The following is a 16,709-nucleotide window of genomic DNA, read 5'->3' as shown; positions in this document are numbered from 1 at the left end:
TTTTTTTTAAAGAAACAGCTGTGGCATCTTGCAGAGACTCATCAGTGATGATGATGGAGTGAAAGTGGAAGTGTGCTGGACGTTCCAGATTTTTGGGTCCTGCTTTCCAATTTGCTATGTTTACCAGTTAATATATTACCCCTCTGGATTTCCACACTGAATGAGCATGATGGAAGACCTATTTGTAAGTCACACTTCAAGAAATGAATGAGAAAAGAAACATAGGTACCTATAATGCAAAATTCATTTTAAAAAATGGTTTTCTCTTAACCTGGGACTCTACCTTTTTATCCACATACAGAAATCTAAAAATGACATTTCATCAGATGAGCTTGAAAGAGAAATGCCTATTGAAAGGGGTAAAGTGAAACACCATTTGAAAGGGTTGCTTGTTGGAGACCAACACTGCCCTGCTTTGATTGTACCACCTTGGTCCCTTCATCAATACTGTAGCCCCAAACATTTTTGTACTATCCACATTAGCAGCTGCAAGGCGCCTGACAGATCAAATATATTCTAATAAACCTGTCAGCCTGCAGGGAAACAGCCTGCTGTAGTATGCCCTAGCATTGTCTGCAAATGTGCAAAAAATTCTGCACCGTTTGGAGAGCATGCCGGAGCCTTGCAGTGAATAAGATGCCTGCCACCATCGTGGAAATCTAGGAAGAGAGGTCCTTATGGTGGTCTTCCTCTTTGTCGTGCGCTCCGGCAAGTGGCAACATGCGGCAGTCTAAACCCCACTGTGCAGAGAGTGGATGAATATTGCAAGATCTTTGGCGATGCTTCAGTAGCCAAATTTTCGCCTTCAGAAGATCTTGCCGATACATTTAGATTGAAATTCTTGCATTTAATATATTTCTCAGTCTTTGGCCAACTATTTAGAAAAAAAGTAAGGTTTCCGGTGCGTTGGATGGAATACGATGCAGCGAAGCTTGTCCGGAAATCAGTCGCGATGAGTTCCCGCAAAAAATGTAAACAACGTTTTTTCGATTGTGTAGTTTTGGTCATATTAGAGCGGTCAGACTGCTTTATTACATGTTCAGTTGACACTTGCTGTACAATCGGACTGTTTTTAGGGTAAAATTAGTTATTTGGGGTAACACGTGCATGCAACCTTGTAACTAAGTTCATAGGCTTGTAAATAGTTCATCATTACTCAGCGTAAATGGCTTTTCATTAAAAATTACCCGGCGACGCGCATCTTTAAAATGGCCGGCGACGCTTTGGGCTTAAAAATCCATATATTGGCAACGCTGCATCCACCCTCTGCATAGTGGTCTAAACCCAGCATACTTACATTCCCTGCTCACTTACATCCCCCCTTGGGAGCATCACAATTCTGTCTAGAATTTGATGGAGTTTCAAAATTGATTTTAATTTAAAATAAAAATTTGAAATGTGAAGTTTTGAAATTACTTCCATTAGTTCCAAAATGCCATCAATAACTGGAAAAAATTCAATGGCTTACTTTCTTTGGTTGCTCACTGCTCAGTCCTCATTCCAGCTCCCTCCCCTGAGTTCAGTCCTTTGTTTCTCTTTCATCTTGTAACTCACGACATTAGATTATAATAACTTTGATGTAGAATGTTGACATTACAATATCACAATAGAAATTATTCACAATATCACAATCAAAAGTGTATATTACAATATCACAATCGAAAACATTCACAATCGTTGGCAACGTTGTTACCGGAGGTTAAATTAGGCTACTGTGTAGCCCATCACAAATTTGGTGATGACCGCATCAACATTGATGCCCTGTTTACGTACTGCTGGCTAGGAGGCAGAGCATGCAGTGACGTCACACGTGATCCATCGTCTGTGAGATTGTTGGGGTCATCCCCTCTAAAGTCTAACAGTCTGGATGGTATAATACCCACACAGGAAACCAAATAAAAACAAACTCAGGATAACAAACAGAGGAGGATCCAAGCAATAATATATTGAATAAACTCAATGGTACATGAAGATGAAAGGTGAAAATAAGTTTGTTAGAAATGAGATAGCCCAGGGCCATGTTTTAGTCTTTTAGAATTGTAGTGAATACTTATTAATTGAACTTTTTTGTTAACTGCCATGTGTGACATAAACTTGTACATTTTTTTACGCTAGTAAAAGATTTTTTATGCAGCGTGAAAAACTACTCTAAACTTCTTGACCCGAGGTCAGCACTCACCCCAATTCCAATTCCATGAATGATCTTAAAAATTTGATAGGCAATTTTTGGTTCTACTTTTTTTATAAAACAAATTAGGCAAGAGCCATGAGCATTGGATGTTTGTCCAGCTAATTCAAACTAAATGGGCTGAATTGGTTCCAAGGAATTTAGAATCTGTGTTCTTTTTATGTAAATTAAGCCTAACCATTAATGTTAATTGACATTGTGCAGAACAAGAAAATAAAATTGAAGATCAAAATGTTGAATCATTAACTTTCAAGTGTATTCAACCATATTTGGTCATACATGTACAGCAATTTCCATGTGGAATGCTCAATACTTTAGTATTAATTTATTCACTTCTGAATCTAAGCATGCTGCAATTGAAATCATCAAATTTTTAGGTTCAGGCATGAAATATATCTATCTTTTGAGCAGCAACAAGAGCTTTCCCCCATTTTTAGATCTGGAAGATTCCTGCTTGATGAATTACCTACTATCTAATTGTCAACAAAAGTCCAGTCAGTTCCTGAGATTCCACGTGTATAAAAAATTTGTCATTTTGTACCTACAAGATTTTATTCTTAAGTAGGAAAATTCCAATCCTGGTTTTGTATAAACTTTGCAGGCCCTTGATACCCATTTTTGATATAAATTGAATGCATAAATCTAACTCTGAATCACTGCTAATAGGTACACAGTTATTATCAAGCAAACCCACTGCTGATGGTTACAGTCAACCCATCATACCTACTACTGATGGTTACAGTAGTACATCAGGTCTGAATGGTTAGAATCAGGTCTGAACAATGATGGCGGTTTCAGTCTGATCAACATAGGTACTGCTGGTACTAGAATTCAGAAACCTGTACTCTGAAAAATGTTTACTATTTGGCCGTTTGTATAGTTTATTGATATTGAATCATGCATTTAATTACTAGTTTTTTGAACTTTGCTGCATAATTAGCATGCAGTGAACTGAAAATGTGAAATATAAAATTTTACATTGGCTATATATTACCATTTTTTTGCCATAAGTAATGAGTTTTTATAAAAATTCATACCAATTTCTGGCTCTTAGGATATATCATATTAAATATTTGTGCCTTGGAGAAAAATACTAGTACCGTATGAATTCATAACTGACTCATAAAGTTTGATGTTGCAATAATAATTTAGGTACCCTGTTTTGTGAGCAGATTTAAAATTAAATTATTTAATTTTAATCTTATCTACAGGCCTCTACATTAACTTTGGATTCCATGAGCCGCTATGTTTCACCTGTGAACCCAACAATCTTCCCGCACCTGACACTGGTTCTGCTGTCCATTGCAATTTTCTTCACTGCTTGGTTCTTTGTGTATGAAGTCACATCTACAAAACTCACTAGAGATTTTGTGAAGGTTTGTTAATTAAATCTGAGTTAAAATATTTTCAATAATATGCATTTTAAACTTACTTTTTTCCTTTAAACTTTACTTGATATTAGCAGAAACTTTGTTTTCACCTCTTCTAATGACTTCCTATTTGTGCTGGGCCATATAATTATCACCATTAATAGTATCATTGTCACCCCTAGTTTTCAGCTACATCAGCCTAGAGGCTGTGATACAGACTATTCCATCTTAAGAAGCTGCATTCAATGCAAATAAATTTCGAGTAATATTACTGGAAGTGTCAGTTTATTTGTCAACTTATATTTTTGTATTATTTCAAATTAAGATTTCACTCAGATACCATCATGATACTGTGCTTCATGCGTAATCCCTGGATATATGCAAGCTTAAATTAAAGGAAATAGCAACGGCATCTTTTTTGAACATTTTGATAGATGTTTGAGCCCAATCTGCAGAAAAATAGGCAAGTGGAAATATTTGCAAGAAATTAGTTTCTTATTTCTTCCGTGTGTGAACCTGCTCCTCAGAAAGTCGATAGATACGTTCTTGTGCTTAGTTTATCTATTTAAGTGATGCGAATTATTTCAATAAACATCATTGATCCCATGCACTGCATTGGATGTGAGTTTTACTGATGTATTCGTTCTTATTTTCTTGTTATCAGTTCATAAGTATCCATTTATCAAAATTGAATCAATCTGAATTGTTTCTATTTTTGCAGGAGGTACTCATAGCAATAGCTGCTTCATTTTTCATGGGGTTTGGTATCCTTTTCCTGCTGCTTTGGGTGGGCATCTACGTCTAGCGCCGCTCCCCTGTAGGCCGGGTTATTCAACTATCAGCACGACTAAAAGGTACAGTAACATTGAATTACTCACTTAACTGTCGCAATGTAATCTATATATTAAACTAGTGTGTAATGTTTACGGGTGTGAATATGAGAGGGCTTGAACACTTCTTGCATAAAAAATAAATGAACATACAATTTTTAAGTGACGTGTATATGATTATAGTTAGAACAAAACTGTACGACTAAAAGTCGTGTTAACATTATGTTAAATATTGTTAACATTATGTACTGGAGAATTATCATCAATATGATTTGGATGTTTTCCGTTCACTGTGTATTCCTACTAAAGTGAATAACTCTTTACAGAATGGAACATTCCGGGCATTTTTACAGCTCCAAAACCGACGACATGGATAGACATATCCCCAGTGAGTTTGGACAGTAAATGCAATATTAAACAATCATTTTATTCCGCAAACCTTGTACATCTCTTAACTACGAGTTTAAAACAATAACCGAAGATTTGTGAGCATTAATAAGTTTGTTCATACAATCTTCTTTGTACGAAGTGTAGATATTAGTTTATAATACCTCGGCTGTGAATGCAGAGAGTTATTAGCTCAAAATCAATGTTTAAGACGAGAGCATTTTCAACCTAAAATCACAAGCTTGCGACTGCACTGTATCACGTCGGGCAATTAAGTCAAACAAAGCAAAACAGTAACTTAGTTCTACGACTAATTTAAAACATCAGCCGATAACCTGAAAGCTTGAACAACGTTTAATGTAAACAGTTCCATCTATAATATTATTATATCCCATCAGTATGCACACTGATTTCATTGTGAGTCTTCGGCTTAGACTAATATCACTAACCTTGCACATCGAACGTGTATAAGATTAACAGTAGGTAAGGCATTACGAACCAACAACAATTTAGTAAGCAAGCTGGTCAGGCATGCATGACTAGGCCAATTAATTTCTAATTCATTCATTTCCTACATATACCACCATTTTTATATGGAAATATCTTGCCTCTAACAACTGGAAGAGCAGAATTGCATGCCAATCAAATGATATGGTATTATTTTAAGATGGTTCACTGAACGCTGCAATAGGTAGGATCATATTGCATACCACAGCGTTCACAATGGAGTACGCTCGGTAGAGAAAAAACTCATGCTCTGCCTTATAGGCTGCCGAAAATATTAACAAATTGAAGAGGTTTTCCTGTGCTAACTATTTAATCTGAAATGCTGAAAAATTCAAGAAAACCAGACTAAATTTCTCTCGGTTATTTTGACGAATAATACTTTCTTCCATATTAATGCTTCTATTTTTTCAACACTGTAAACGATTTTTCGGATCATTAGGGAACAAATAAAATTTTGCTACAATTGATTCAAGTAACTTTAGAGGAAGCTGACTCAAAATTGCAGTTGCCGGACGCTTTTGATGCGTAAATTTGAAGTAAAATAAATAATTCTTCATTGAATGTAAATTTTTAAAACGGTGAACACAACGATACCGAGACAGAAAAAAAATAAAACTTAAAATTACAGAGCGAGATTCTCGGACAGTATAAGTATATCGAATATTTTAAGAAGACCGTACACTGGAGAAGGCAATTGTAGTGCGATTAAAAATTGGTCAAGGGTTAATCCCGTACCCGCATCCTTTGAACATACACGATTGTTTTTAAGAAGTCAACATTCTTAACCGCTCGACATTTCTGAACATCCAGTAGGAACAGATCAATAACGGAAGGATACATAGTATATCCGTACTCAACAAGTATATGACTGAATATTATCATGTAAATTAACAGAACATATTTCTGCCCTATTTAGTTTACGTGCGAACGAGACCTCTCCTCATCTGTCGCTGGAGTTACGGTGCAAGAAAGAACATTTGATTCAGTTAAGCACTGTAGCTACCGTGTGTTCCCTACTGCAAGAAAGCAATAAACCGGAAACCTCGATAAAATTGTTAGAAATCTGATTTGATCAATGTTTTCTTAATAGTAAACAAACCTTCCAAACACAAAAAGAAGTTTGTACATTATTAATACTACGTAGCTGCCACATTGTCTCAGCGCTCGTTGCAATAACTCGACTAAACATATTGGCTGCAGCGAAGGCTATGTTTGCTACAAAGCTCTAGTCTTCACTAATGGCAGTGAATATGAGGAGGTAATTAGCTACATGCAAAGCAATCATTTATAGATTCTACCCTGCATGGCGTTCACTTCGTATATCTAACTTACTCAATCGCACCCCAAAGAAAAAAAACATTCATCGCCAATGAAACTTAATACTAAAATCCAATAAAATAATAAACTAATTGACTCAAGTACCAAATTGCACAAAAAGGACACGACAAAGAAGTACAGATTTATAGCATGCTCAAATATTCGATTTTCTTGATACTATTAAGAGCGAGATGGGTGGTGCAACATGGCAGTGAATAATAACTCCGAAGGCAAAGCTAAATAATTAGCATTAAGTCAGAGGATGTTAGTTTTGGCACAAAGGCATTTGCTAAGATCCGAGATGGTCACATTGACCTCCATTGCCATTACTATCGCCTAAATTGTTTTATTTTCGGGAATAAGTCATCACGTTTCCAAGCATCAGTACTTACACTCCTTTTGTTCGTAATTTTCATTAAGGAGATTCAGAATTTTATTCAAAATTGGTAATAATTTTTTTCATAATGCTTATAGCTTTTTTGGCTTGAAATTTAACAACCTCGACATTTAAACTCTTCTTAGTAATATAATGATTTAACAAAGAGTTTAGTTGGAGAGTAATTGATTTCAGCGAGTCGTAGGCTAGTAAGTTCTTTCAACCATTTACCACATTTTCGCTGGATATATCTCAGCAAAGTACGTTGGAGATTAGAAATAACATAGGAACTTTAATCAAGAAGCCTCTCTTGAACTACTTAGGCAATAGGAAAACATCACCGATGCACGGCAAGTGGACGAGTGGCAGCGTCGAAGTTTTAACACGATCATTGTTTTATATTTCGGACATTAGATGCTAAGGAGATACTTCATTGTTGAATGGAATCACATTAATGTGTAGCGTTCTGCTGGCTGTTTGTTGTTCCTTGCATCGTATTTGGTTTGTTAGGACATGAGAGGCTGAGTTAAAAATTCTTAATCGTCTGAGATCACGTTGATTATGCGCGGCTCATTAGGGCATGGGTTCATCCTTGTATTATGGCTCGCTCATGAATGTTGACATATTCGACGTTCATGACATTATTCGTATATGAATAAGATCATGATGATCAGCAGGGCGTGTGCTGTTCGTGGTCGTCAAGAAGTTGAGTCATGTCGTCGTCGGCTGCAGCGCTGGGACTGCGGTAGTCTTTGCCCTCCTTGCGTACGCTCGTGTAGCACGGCTGCACAATGTAGACTCGCGTTAGTTACTTGTGATGCGGCTAATGTAAATATGAATAAAATGGATTGAATAATGTGGGATGATATGGTTCGACCATTAGGAGCTATGAATTATTAAAGAGGGAATGAAGCGGATTAATTTCGGAGGTGAAAGTCACTAGATGAGAGACGCATAAAATTAGGATCAATTGATTAGAGGAGATGAGAAACTGAGAGACGAAGCCCAGACGTTTGAATTAGAATGGAATTAAAAATTATATGTGATAGAATTGAATGCCTATAACATGAATGGTAAATCAAAAAGATTTAAGAATTGAAGGAGAATAATATTGGAAGATTTGAAATCTTCAAGAAATGCAATAGAAGAGATGAAAAGCAGTATGAACACCTCGAATGTTCACAATTCGTTTAGAATGCGATAAGATGCTTTGGTGTGACTAACGTCAAGTCAAAAAGGTAAAAAAATAGAAACTGTGAAAAGAACGTTCCATATCTGTTTTTAATGTAACAAATGTGGCCAAACCTTCGTTGATAATCCCTCATATTAGCTCATCTATGGAAGAAGATAAAGCCGTGCCTCCTTAACTATTTCACCTTGCTGCTCGACCCAGCATGCTAAAATACACACATTACCTTCAACAAACATGGCCAATATTTGATATACATATATGGCCGACTTATAACACAAAAGGCGTTTCCATCCTTTCCAATAATTGCACAAAATAAAGGAATTCTCCTTGGTGGGATAATCCATAATTCAAAGTGCCTAAGCAATAATAATAACCCACAAGAGGGTAATAATTGCGTCAACAGTTAATGATCACCGTAAAAAAAAATTAATAATACTTTCCATTGATATATAATATACACGTATATATAATACTATTAGGTAATGATAACCCACATTGAATAAAAACATCATTTTAAGTGCATATAAATCACCCACGCGGTAATAGATCACTCTCGTGGTGTCATAGATTACATTTTTGGTGGGATAAGTCACTTCCAAAGTGTATGAGATCACCCCCATGTGCAAAAGATCACCACAAGGTGTAGGAGATCACTGTTGAATGTTGATGCAAGTGATCGCCCCAAAAGGTAATTGAGAACAAGGTTTGGGAATCTCCTACACTGCGATGCCACACTTACTGTCTCACAGAGCGTCATCTGACAACAATCCTCAATATTGAGAGTGACGCCATCACTGGACTGTAGGCCTGGGCAGCTGCTCTTTATCCGGCCGTCTTTAGTGAAGGACTTCGATATTAGATGTTTGATACCTCCATTCTTAGGCCCAAATATCTTCTTTTTTCTGCGGTGGCTTGAAGAGGCTGGCAGGTTTGAGTTGACCTTAATGTCGTCGTGAGACAAGTCGATGATGACGTCAGCGTTTCCCAAAGATCGTTCAGTACATGGTCTGCTTTCAGTGTTGTCCTTTTCTGAAATTACAATACTACAATCTGACGGCTTGAGGCCATCGTACGAACTTCGTCCGTCAGTTGTCCCACTGCCGTCATAGCTGGTCGAGGCTCGGCATGAGTATAACTGACGTATGAGCAGCACTGTAGAGGTCAGGAGCAGTAACAGACACACCGCCATCAGAACAAACACCGTCACTTCTAGGTCTTGGCGTGAGAACTGCGGCAACCTGCGTGAATAAACGCACAGTCAGTGAAAAACTATGTGAAGAAAAAACTGAAGCATTACATTAAGTTGATGATTCAGTAATGACATTGTAAATGATACCTTACTACTGTAATGCTAATGAAACTAAGAAATTTTCAAACCCAGATGTAATTTGTTTGGTAAAAATTGGCGAATAAATAACTACAAATCTTTCGAAATACTTGGATTAAGAAACATCAATGTCATCCTATTGTTTTTTTAGAGGCTGTAAAATCACGACTCACATCACACTAATTGGTTCAGGTAAAACTTGCGGAGACTCTCCATGAGCGTGAAGATGGCCTGAGGCATTCCGAGGAGCGGACCTGTAGGCGGTTTTTTGAAGATCATCATCAGAGATTGGCAGTACAACGCGATTATCATGAACAGTAGGAGGACTTGTAGAGAGAGCAACAGAAGGGGAGGTGGGAGCTAAGGATGACGAGTCTCTTTGGTATGCGGAACCTTCAGAAGTTGTTTCATCCTTATCTTTGATCTCAGTCGGCGACGCTGACTTTGATACTGACCGAACGTCAAGAAGCTTTGGAAGATCTTTAATAGCATCGGGGTCATTGGTAGGTGTGGTACTGCCAGCAAACGTGTTGTTTCGCGCAAGATGGAGAATTTCAGTAGTCAACTCGACGTCCTTTTCAGCCTCACTGCTATGAGTGTTTTCATGTTTGGTTTTTGTCAGAAGGTTGCTAGTTTCTTCACCACCTGCAGTCGCAACAGTTTCAGGAGCAGTCGTGTCATTAGCAAGAATCACCTCGGTTCGACAGGCAGGTCTCTCCCTGTCATCAATGACAAGCACTCCGTACGCCCCGTGGCGTCGTCGTCTCAGCAGCGTTTCGGGCGGCGTCTCGAAGATCTCCACAAGATCAGTAGGATCATTTCTACTCAGTCTCATGACAGCCTTTCTCGCCCAGTCACTGAAGTACAAGTAGCGTTCATCCGCGGCCAGTGAGTATGGGTAGCAGTTAGGGAGGTGCTCAGCTATCACGGATACGTCACCTCCAACGTCCGCATTACTTTTGTACGAGATGAAACGGCATGATGAATTCGTCGAGTTGTCCGTATCGGTGGCAGCTATGATCAAACTTTGGCTGTGATCGTCATAATGAATTCCCTAGAAAAATAAGACACAACGAAATCATTTTCAACTTGATCTGGTATTACTCACTAAATTTTATCACAATAAAAAATCACTCAGACAGCTTACTATAAGACAGAATTAATCTGTTGATAAGTAATTTGGAAGGAACCTGCAGAGTTTGAATAAGCTAAATCTCCCAGCGATTGAATTGCTTCAAGTTTAATTTAAGTATAATTTAATATGTAAGGTAATAGCAATTTTTAAATACAACATAAGTAGTTTCTTACTATATCAAGACACAGTAGTGTCTTGTAGTGGAAACAGTTCAACTAACATTTATTTCATTGTTATAAATAATATCCCCGACGAGTGTTTACCTGATAAAAACCAAAGGATGTCTCAGCTGAACTTCCATCACTGAGGTTCAAAGTGTGGACACCACCGAGTCCAACTACCGACATCACCGATACAGAACTGCTGTTGCTGCGCTCACTCCAGTACAGCAGCCTGAAAATTGTGATATCGAATTAAGAGACTGGCTTTGGGATAAGAGATCGATCTCAAAACGGATCGATTTCAAGACACCAAATAAAAGTTAACTTGAAAAGTGGAGGACTATTTTCTAGGGAAAAAACGAATACGAAATGAAAAAGAAAAATGCGCTTCACTCAAGAAAGTCAAGCGAACTTCTACAATAATAGTGACTGTGAAACACGGACGGATTTTTCTGTATCAAGAGGTACAATACTTATACTATTCTTACTCATTAAAATCAAACGTGGAGATAATATTTGTAAACCGTTCATCTAAATTGAAATAACACCAAATCATCTTTACTCGGTTTATCCACAAAAAATATAGAAAATATTGAAATATGCCTTCGAAAAGTCAATGTGCCCTGGGATTCTTGCATAGGAATAATTTCCTAAACTGCAAAATAACCACTTCTTTAATTTTACCAATTTGTACTTGAATTTGGTGAACAAAGTTTGGAGGCCCCTCTAATCATGATGATTAGAGGAACTAATAAAGCGATCCGTGCGCACAAGCTCCAGATCGATTGACGCCGTGACGCTGCACATCAGCACGACTTAGCATGTGCACGACAAACCTCGCTCTTCCCATCACATTAAATAATACCGTACTAGGCTCATTCAGCTTCCGAGTCTATAATTTGAGCCGACTGAAATATTCTCTAGATAACGTGCATTATCAACCCTTTTATGAGCTTTAAAATATAGAAAGACTAAATTTTTCAACATTGAAAATATATTTTATTACTGTTAAAGATAAGATAACACTACTAAATGCATGACAAATGATTTGAGTGATAACAACTTCCTAATTACAAACCTCAGAACTAACGGGCTTAACAATGAGATGCAGAATGCTTGAATCCAATGCAAGTACCGTATGACATATTCCTCAAAATGTCATCAGGAAACAAGAACGATAAAAACTCTACAAGTGCTTAACACAAAGAGTGATGTCATGTCATAATTCTGTCATGGTCACATAATGTTCAAGAATATTTTGGCCTTTTGGTCTTCATGAAAAAAAGTTAAGAATATTTTGTCCTTTTTGGTCCCTCATGGAATAGTATTAGTGTATTGAGCCTTTTCAGTGCAGTGTTGAACTGTGGGTTGTAATGTAAAATGAACATCAATAAGCGCGCTCATATTAGTCACACAAAATACCCACTACATTCTCATTGTTCCTCGTATTCATTGACTACTTTTTAGTCACAAGTTTCGAACCAGTTTTGAACCTAGTAGTTTCTTATTAGTTTCGAACCAGTAGTTTCTCTCACCCGTTGCAGTCATCGATAGCAAGACTTGTGACGTGACCAGCAAGGTTGGCTGCCAGCGGCGCGGGTTTCGAGGACCAGTGCTTGCTGATGTCGTGGGAGAGACGCGACACGGACACCCGCGGTGTAGGCAGACCCTGGGTCACGTACAGTGACTTGTTGCGCTCACTGTACGACACCAGGCTCAGCTCCTCTGAAGACTCTGATGTTCACGAGTAAATACTATATTAATAATGTGATGATCCATAGTATAGGAACATGAATGACAACGAAAGTAAGACAATAATTTGAAAGGTAAAATGTTTGTATATACGAGATTAACATGCTATAGAATAAATTAATTTTGCATTAGTATTTCAAGCTAGGTAAAATCTTCGATATTTAGTACTTAGTATACTAGGCTTAATTATGCCAGCACTGATATTAAAGAGTCTAGAATAAAGACTAACGCCTGATGATCGTATCGACGCGCCCAACATTCGAGTCTTCGTCGAGCTTGAGCGCGAAGACGGAGGCCTTGCCGCTCTGCACGTCGGTAACGAAGACGACACCAGGGTCCTGTTGTCCTGATGGAGGTCTGAAGGCGAGGCCTTGTGGGAAGTGAAGTGCCGGTGACACCAGAGGGCGAGGGGTTCCAAAATCACGAGAGTCGGCACCGCTGATGACGTAGACGTTGTGGCGGTATGCCACCAGCACATCTGTAAACACAGCCGTAATTTTATTTAAATGCGGTGCACGTACAAGGTCGACTAAAGTTCTGTGATCATAAGTGTAGATTTCTCTTTGATAGAGGCAGATGCTTCCAACACGCAAAGTCCATGAACCTTTGAGCATAACACGAAGCAGACTCTGATACTTCCATGTAGCGAGGAAAAGAGCTCCACTGCAGTACCAGAAGTGGAGGTTGTGCAATCGCATTCAAATAGATAATGCGAATTAGCCATACTCTTTTTCAAAGATCTAACCAATATAAACAAAATCCTATTTCAAGCGCTGGGCCAAAAAATGTTGCTACTCTTTAGGGTTTAATCTTGCAAACACAACATGAAACAAATGCTGCGGAGCATTTTGATAACAGGTGTAGGTTTAGCATTATAGTAAAATACGAATTAGCAGTCCACTGAGTCCGGTGTAGTGTATTTATACGTGCCTATGCAGGTGCTGGGCAAACCTATAGCATCAGTGCTGGGCAAACATTGCCTAAATAATATAATAATAAGTTATTAATCTGTTTTTGACTTGATTGCCTCGAGTGTTCGGAAAGACGGTCTTACAGTACTTTCATATGATATAACCATGAAAAATTAAGAATAAATTTCACTGGCTAGCGTGTCGAGATCCGGAGGTTTATTGTTGGTCGCTTATCAGTGATGTTTATGGAGTGTCGGATTATTCTGAACAAGTTTCACAGTTGGATTAAGCTGCTTGAATATATTGGCTAATGGCTAGGGATTGAAAGATAGCTTGTGTTGCCACAACATTGCAGCGTTCTGATAGGTTGCCTCACTCACACCGTCTCCGCCAATGGCCGCCGCTGTTTTCGTGCAGCAAAAAGCCATGCGTACACGCGTAAAGAATCACAAGAGTTTCCTTCTTTATTTATGGTATGTTTTCAGGCATTAATTTAACGTTTGAAGAGAGAATTGGGCGTTAGAAGCATTAGTGAAAAGATTGGAGTTAAAAGAAATAAATATAGCAAATTCTTTATTAGAAGATCTGAAATTAATGTAGTATCCGTTTATTGGCTTCGGGCTAGGATATGTTAATACAGCTAATTAAATCAGAGCTTAGGTCCAGGTTGCTAGGTGAATTTATGAATGAAACACAATGATTACGTAACCGCCACTGCATAACAATTCCCATTGAACTGTCGGACTGGAGTCTTTCCTTCAAGAGTGGCTCTCATCAGTGGTCAGGGTGAAAGTGCTACATTCTAGCAGTTCGTTAAAGATGTAGTAGTATTGCAAATAGAAAGTCTGCACTTCGGTACGAAATTGATCACATCTTCGCTATCATAACCTTGTAGCGGCTAAGTTTCCTTATATGTCAAGTTAACCTAATCTCTGCCCAAAACGGCTCACTATGCTGGTTGCGTCCGAAGTTGCGTTATTATGCAAACGCCAAAAATCTGCCCATGGTTCCATTGTCCCGTAAACAGATCAATAACAAAAAATGTGAGCATTTAAATACACGAATAATTTGTGGTTACGACACTAAAATCGAGTCTTTTACGCATTTTAAACATTCCAGGAAAAAGCAACAAATATTTAATATTGATTTCAGGAACTTGATATTAAATCAGATAAGAGTTAGATATCCTATTTTGATATTTGCATGCTTCTTTTGCATGATATTAATTAAATGGTTCGAGAGTATTAAGCAAAAAAATGTTATAGCTAAGATCGATACGATAAAGCTAATTTATTCAAGATGCTAAATTATGTAAAATGCTTATGAGTGAATAAATATTTTAACAGAGCATAATTTCTTGTAATTGTCTCCGGAATTATTATTAATGTTTACTTTCCGACAGCCAAAGACACAAGAAAATTACGTAACACTTCATTTATGATTCTAAGTAAATGAGTTCACCCAGCTTGAATTATTTAATTTAGGAGGTAACCCGTCAGTAGTGACCAATTTCGAAAAAAAGAACAAGCAGGCACCTCGAAAATTGATACCATTCTACTTTTCAACTCAATAAACTCTATTTACATAAATATCAATCAAGTTAATTAAAATTCGAAATGCGCCCGGTTGCATACTCAAGGTTTGAAAAATATTAATATGGGTAACGAAGTGGAGATTAGAAGAACTACCTACTATTGGCCGTCTAATTTTAAATTTAAAATGAATATGAAAAATTATAACTGAAAAATTAGACGTCTCAGACAGCTATCAGACGGGCCCACGCGATTTTCCCTTTCATTCATAGATTTGTTCGAAACATTCTGTTTTCGTTGACAGCAGAACACCTAAAAATAAGTGATCACTCAACAAAATTTATTGCTCTAAAATAAGCAAAATAAGTCATATTTGATGTGTAAAAGTATACAAAGCTAAAAAGGTGTTTCATGTTGTATTCTGATCCAAATCAATGATGAAAGTGTTCGTGTGTGGCCTCAACAAGGAGTTCGAACACCAGGATAGCTCGGCTAAGCTCGTGTACGTGACCGGTGGAATCCCGCCCATGGCTGATTGCTAAAATGCTGAATGATCATAAAGGTCACTTTACGTAAATAATATATATTTTATTGTCGAACTCACATCACCAATTTAATGATACATTATTAGTAATTTGAATGTGGAAATTCAGGTGCATACGATACGAAATATATTTAAATACGTATAATAAAACAATATAGAACGCATGTATTGAATTTTTTCCCTAGATTATCGCGCATAATACTTGCCTGTCGTAGATAGTACATTTTCTAACGTTGCTATCAACAAAAGAGAATGAAGCACATGGTAGGATCTCATCTTTCACGACGTCACACACAACCACATCGGAGAACGGCAGAAGACCGACTGAATTTGTGTACTTACGAACAAACTGGACTAGGTCGCACGCAATGCTAAATTATGCAATGCAGTGGCATATGCATGTCGTAATCTTGGTATAGTTAACTATAGTACGGTCACCATTAATATTATTCTAAATTCGGCTTATTGCCAATTCTTTTAACTTTGTCTATTACGATTCAATACTGTCAATACAATTATTTACCATATCAATATCTGATAACTTTTCCCGTAATCCGCTCGATCGACCGACGTAAGAAATGAACGTTGATGTTAATTAGTACCTCATCTGATGTCTGTAAAACTTTTAAATACAAATGTGAATACTTTGAGTGAAAAATGTTAAAGTTATTCATTAAATTTGGTTTAGATGCATTGCATAATCTTGATGTAGTGAGAGGATAAAAAATGGGACGCGGTCATTACCTTTGAATAGTGAGAATTCCAACAAGAAATCGTGATTTACTAGGCGGGCCCATTAGGCTTAAAGATAACAATGGCCCCTAAAAAATTATGTAAGTAACCTTCTTGAATGTTCTACTAATGTCCTCCACCTTTAGCAGGTAATTTCAGCCTTCATGTATGACCAAACATGATTTTATACTTGCTCACTTATAATAGTAGTACTAGTATCTTGCGGCTTGAGATCTAATTAAAGAGCCAATGGACGACGCAGACGGTATTGAATGTAATTTCCGATTTAAAGACCTTGTAAAAAGATCGTAGCTTATGTTGTCCAAATGCAGCTTTAGTCTGTTCGTGCCAAAATATCCGATTTTGGCGCTCATGGCAAATAGGTATCAGTAACAAACACAAACAAGAATCACTGAAACTCTCAAAATACCGAATACTATACGGTACT

The 16,709-nt window shown here is 37.5% G+C and overlaps 1 protein-coding gene across 1 annotated transcript; it reads right to left on the bottom strand.

Annotated features, from left to right (window-relative positions):
- Positions 1-4,801: 4,801 nt before the first annotated feature.
- LOC108666727 lies at positions 4,802-15,840 on the bottom strand. Its single transcript, XM_018153644.1, has 7 exons — positions 15,736-15,840; positions 12,772-13,020; positions 12,326-12,524; positions 10,893-11,022; positions 9,668-10,548; positions 8,907-9,405; positions 4,802-7,759 (listed from the first exon to the last, which is right to left on the bottom strand). The coding sequence occupies exons 1-7, from the start codon at positions 15,803-15,805 to the stop codon at positions 7,646-7,648; spliced, it is 2,142 nt and encodes a 713-aa protein (XP_018009133.1). The 5' UTR covers positions 15,806-15,840; the 3' UTR covers positions 4,802-7,645.
- Positions 15,841-16,709: the final 869 nt, after the last annotated feature.

Source organism: Hyalella azteca, unplaced genomic scaffold, assembly GCF_000764305.2.
Source record: "Hyalella azteca isolate HAZT.00-mixed unplaced genomic scaffold, Hazt_2.0.2 contig422, whole genome shotgun sequence".
Classification (NCBI taxonomy): domain Eukaryota; kingdom Metazoa; phylum Arthropoda; class Malacostraca; order Amphipoda; family Hyalellidae; genus Hyalella; species Hyalella azteca.
This window is presented reverse-complemented; position numbering and strand designations above follow the sequence as displayed.

Bases quoted from the DNA above. Each gene is read 5' to 3' on its own strand.
- LOC108666727 (XM_018153644.1), bottom strand. From the start codon at position 15,805: ATGAGATCCTACCATGTGCTTCATTCTCTTTTGTTGATAGCAACGTTA. The intron at 11,023-12,325 runs GTGAGAGAAACT...CACAATTTTCAG, and splicing joins GCTATCGATGACTGCAACGG to GCTGCTGTACTGGAGTGAGC. The intron at 10,549-10,892 runs GTAAACACTCGT...TTATTTTTCTAG, and splicing joins CATCCTTTGGTTTTTATCAG to GGAATTCATTATGACGATCA.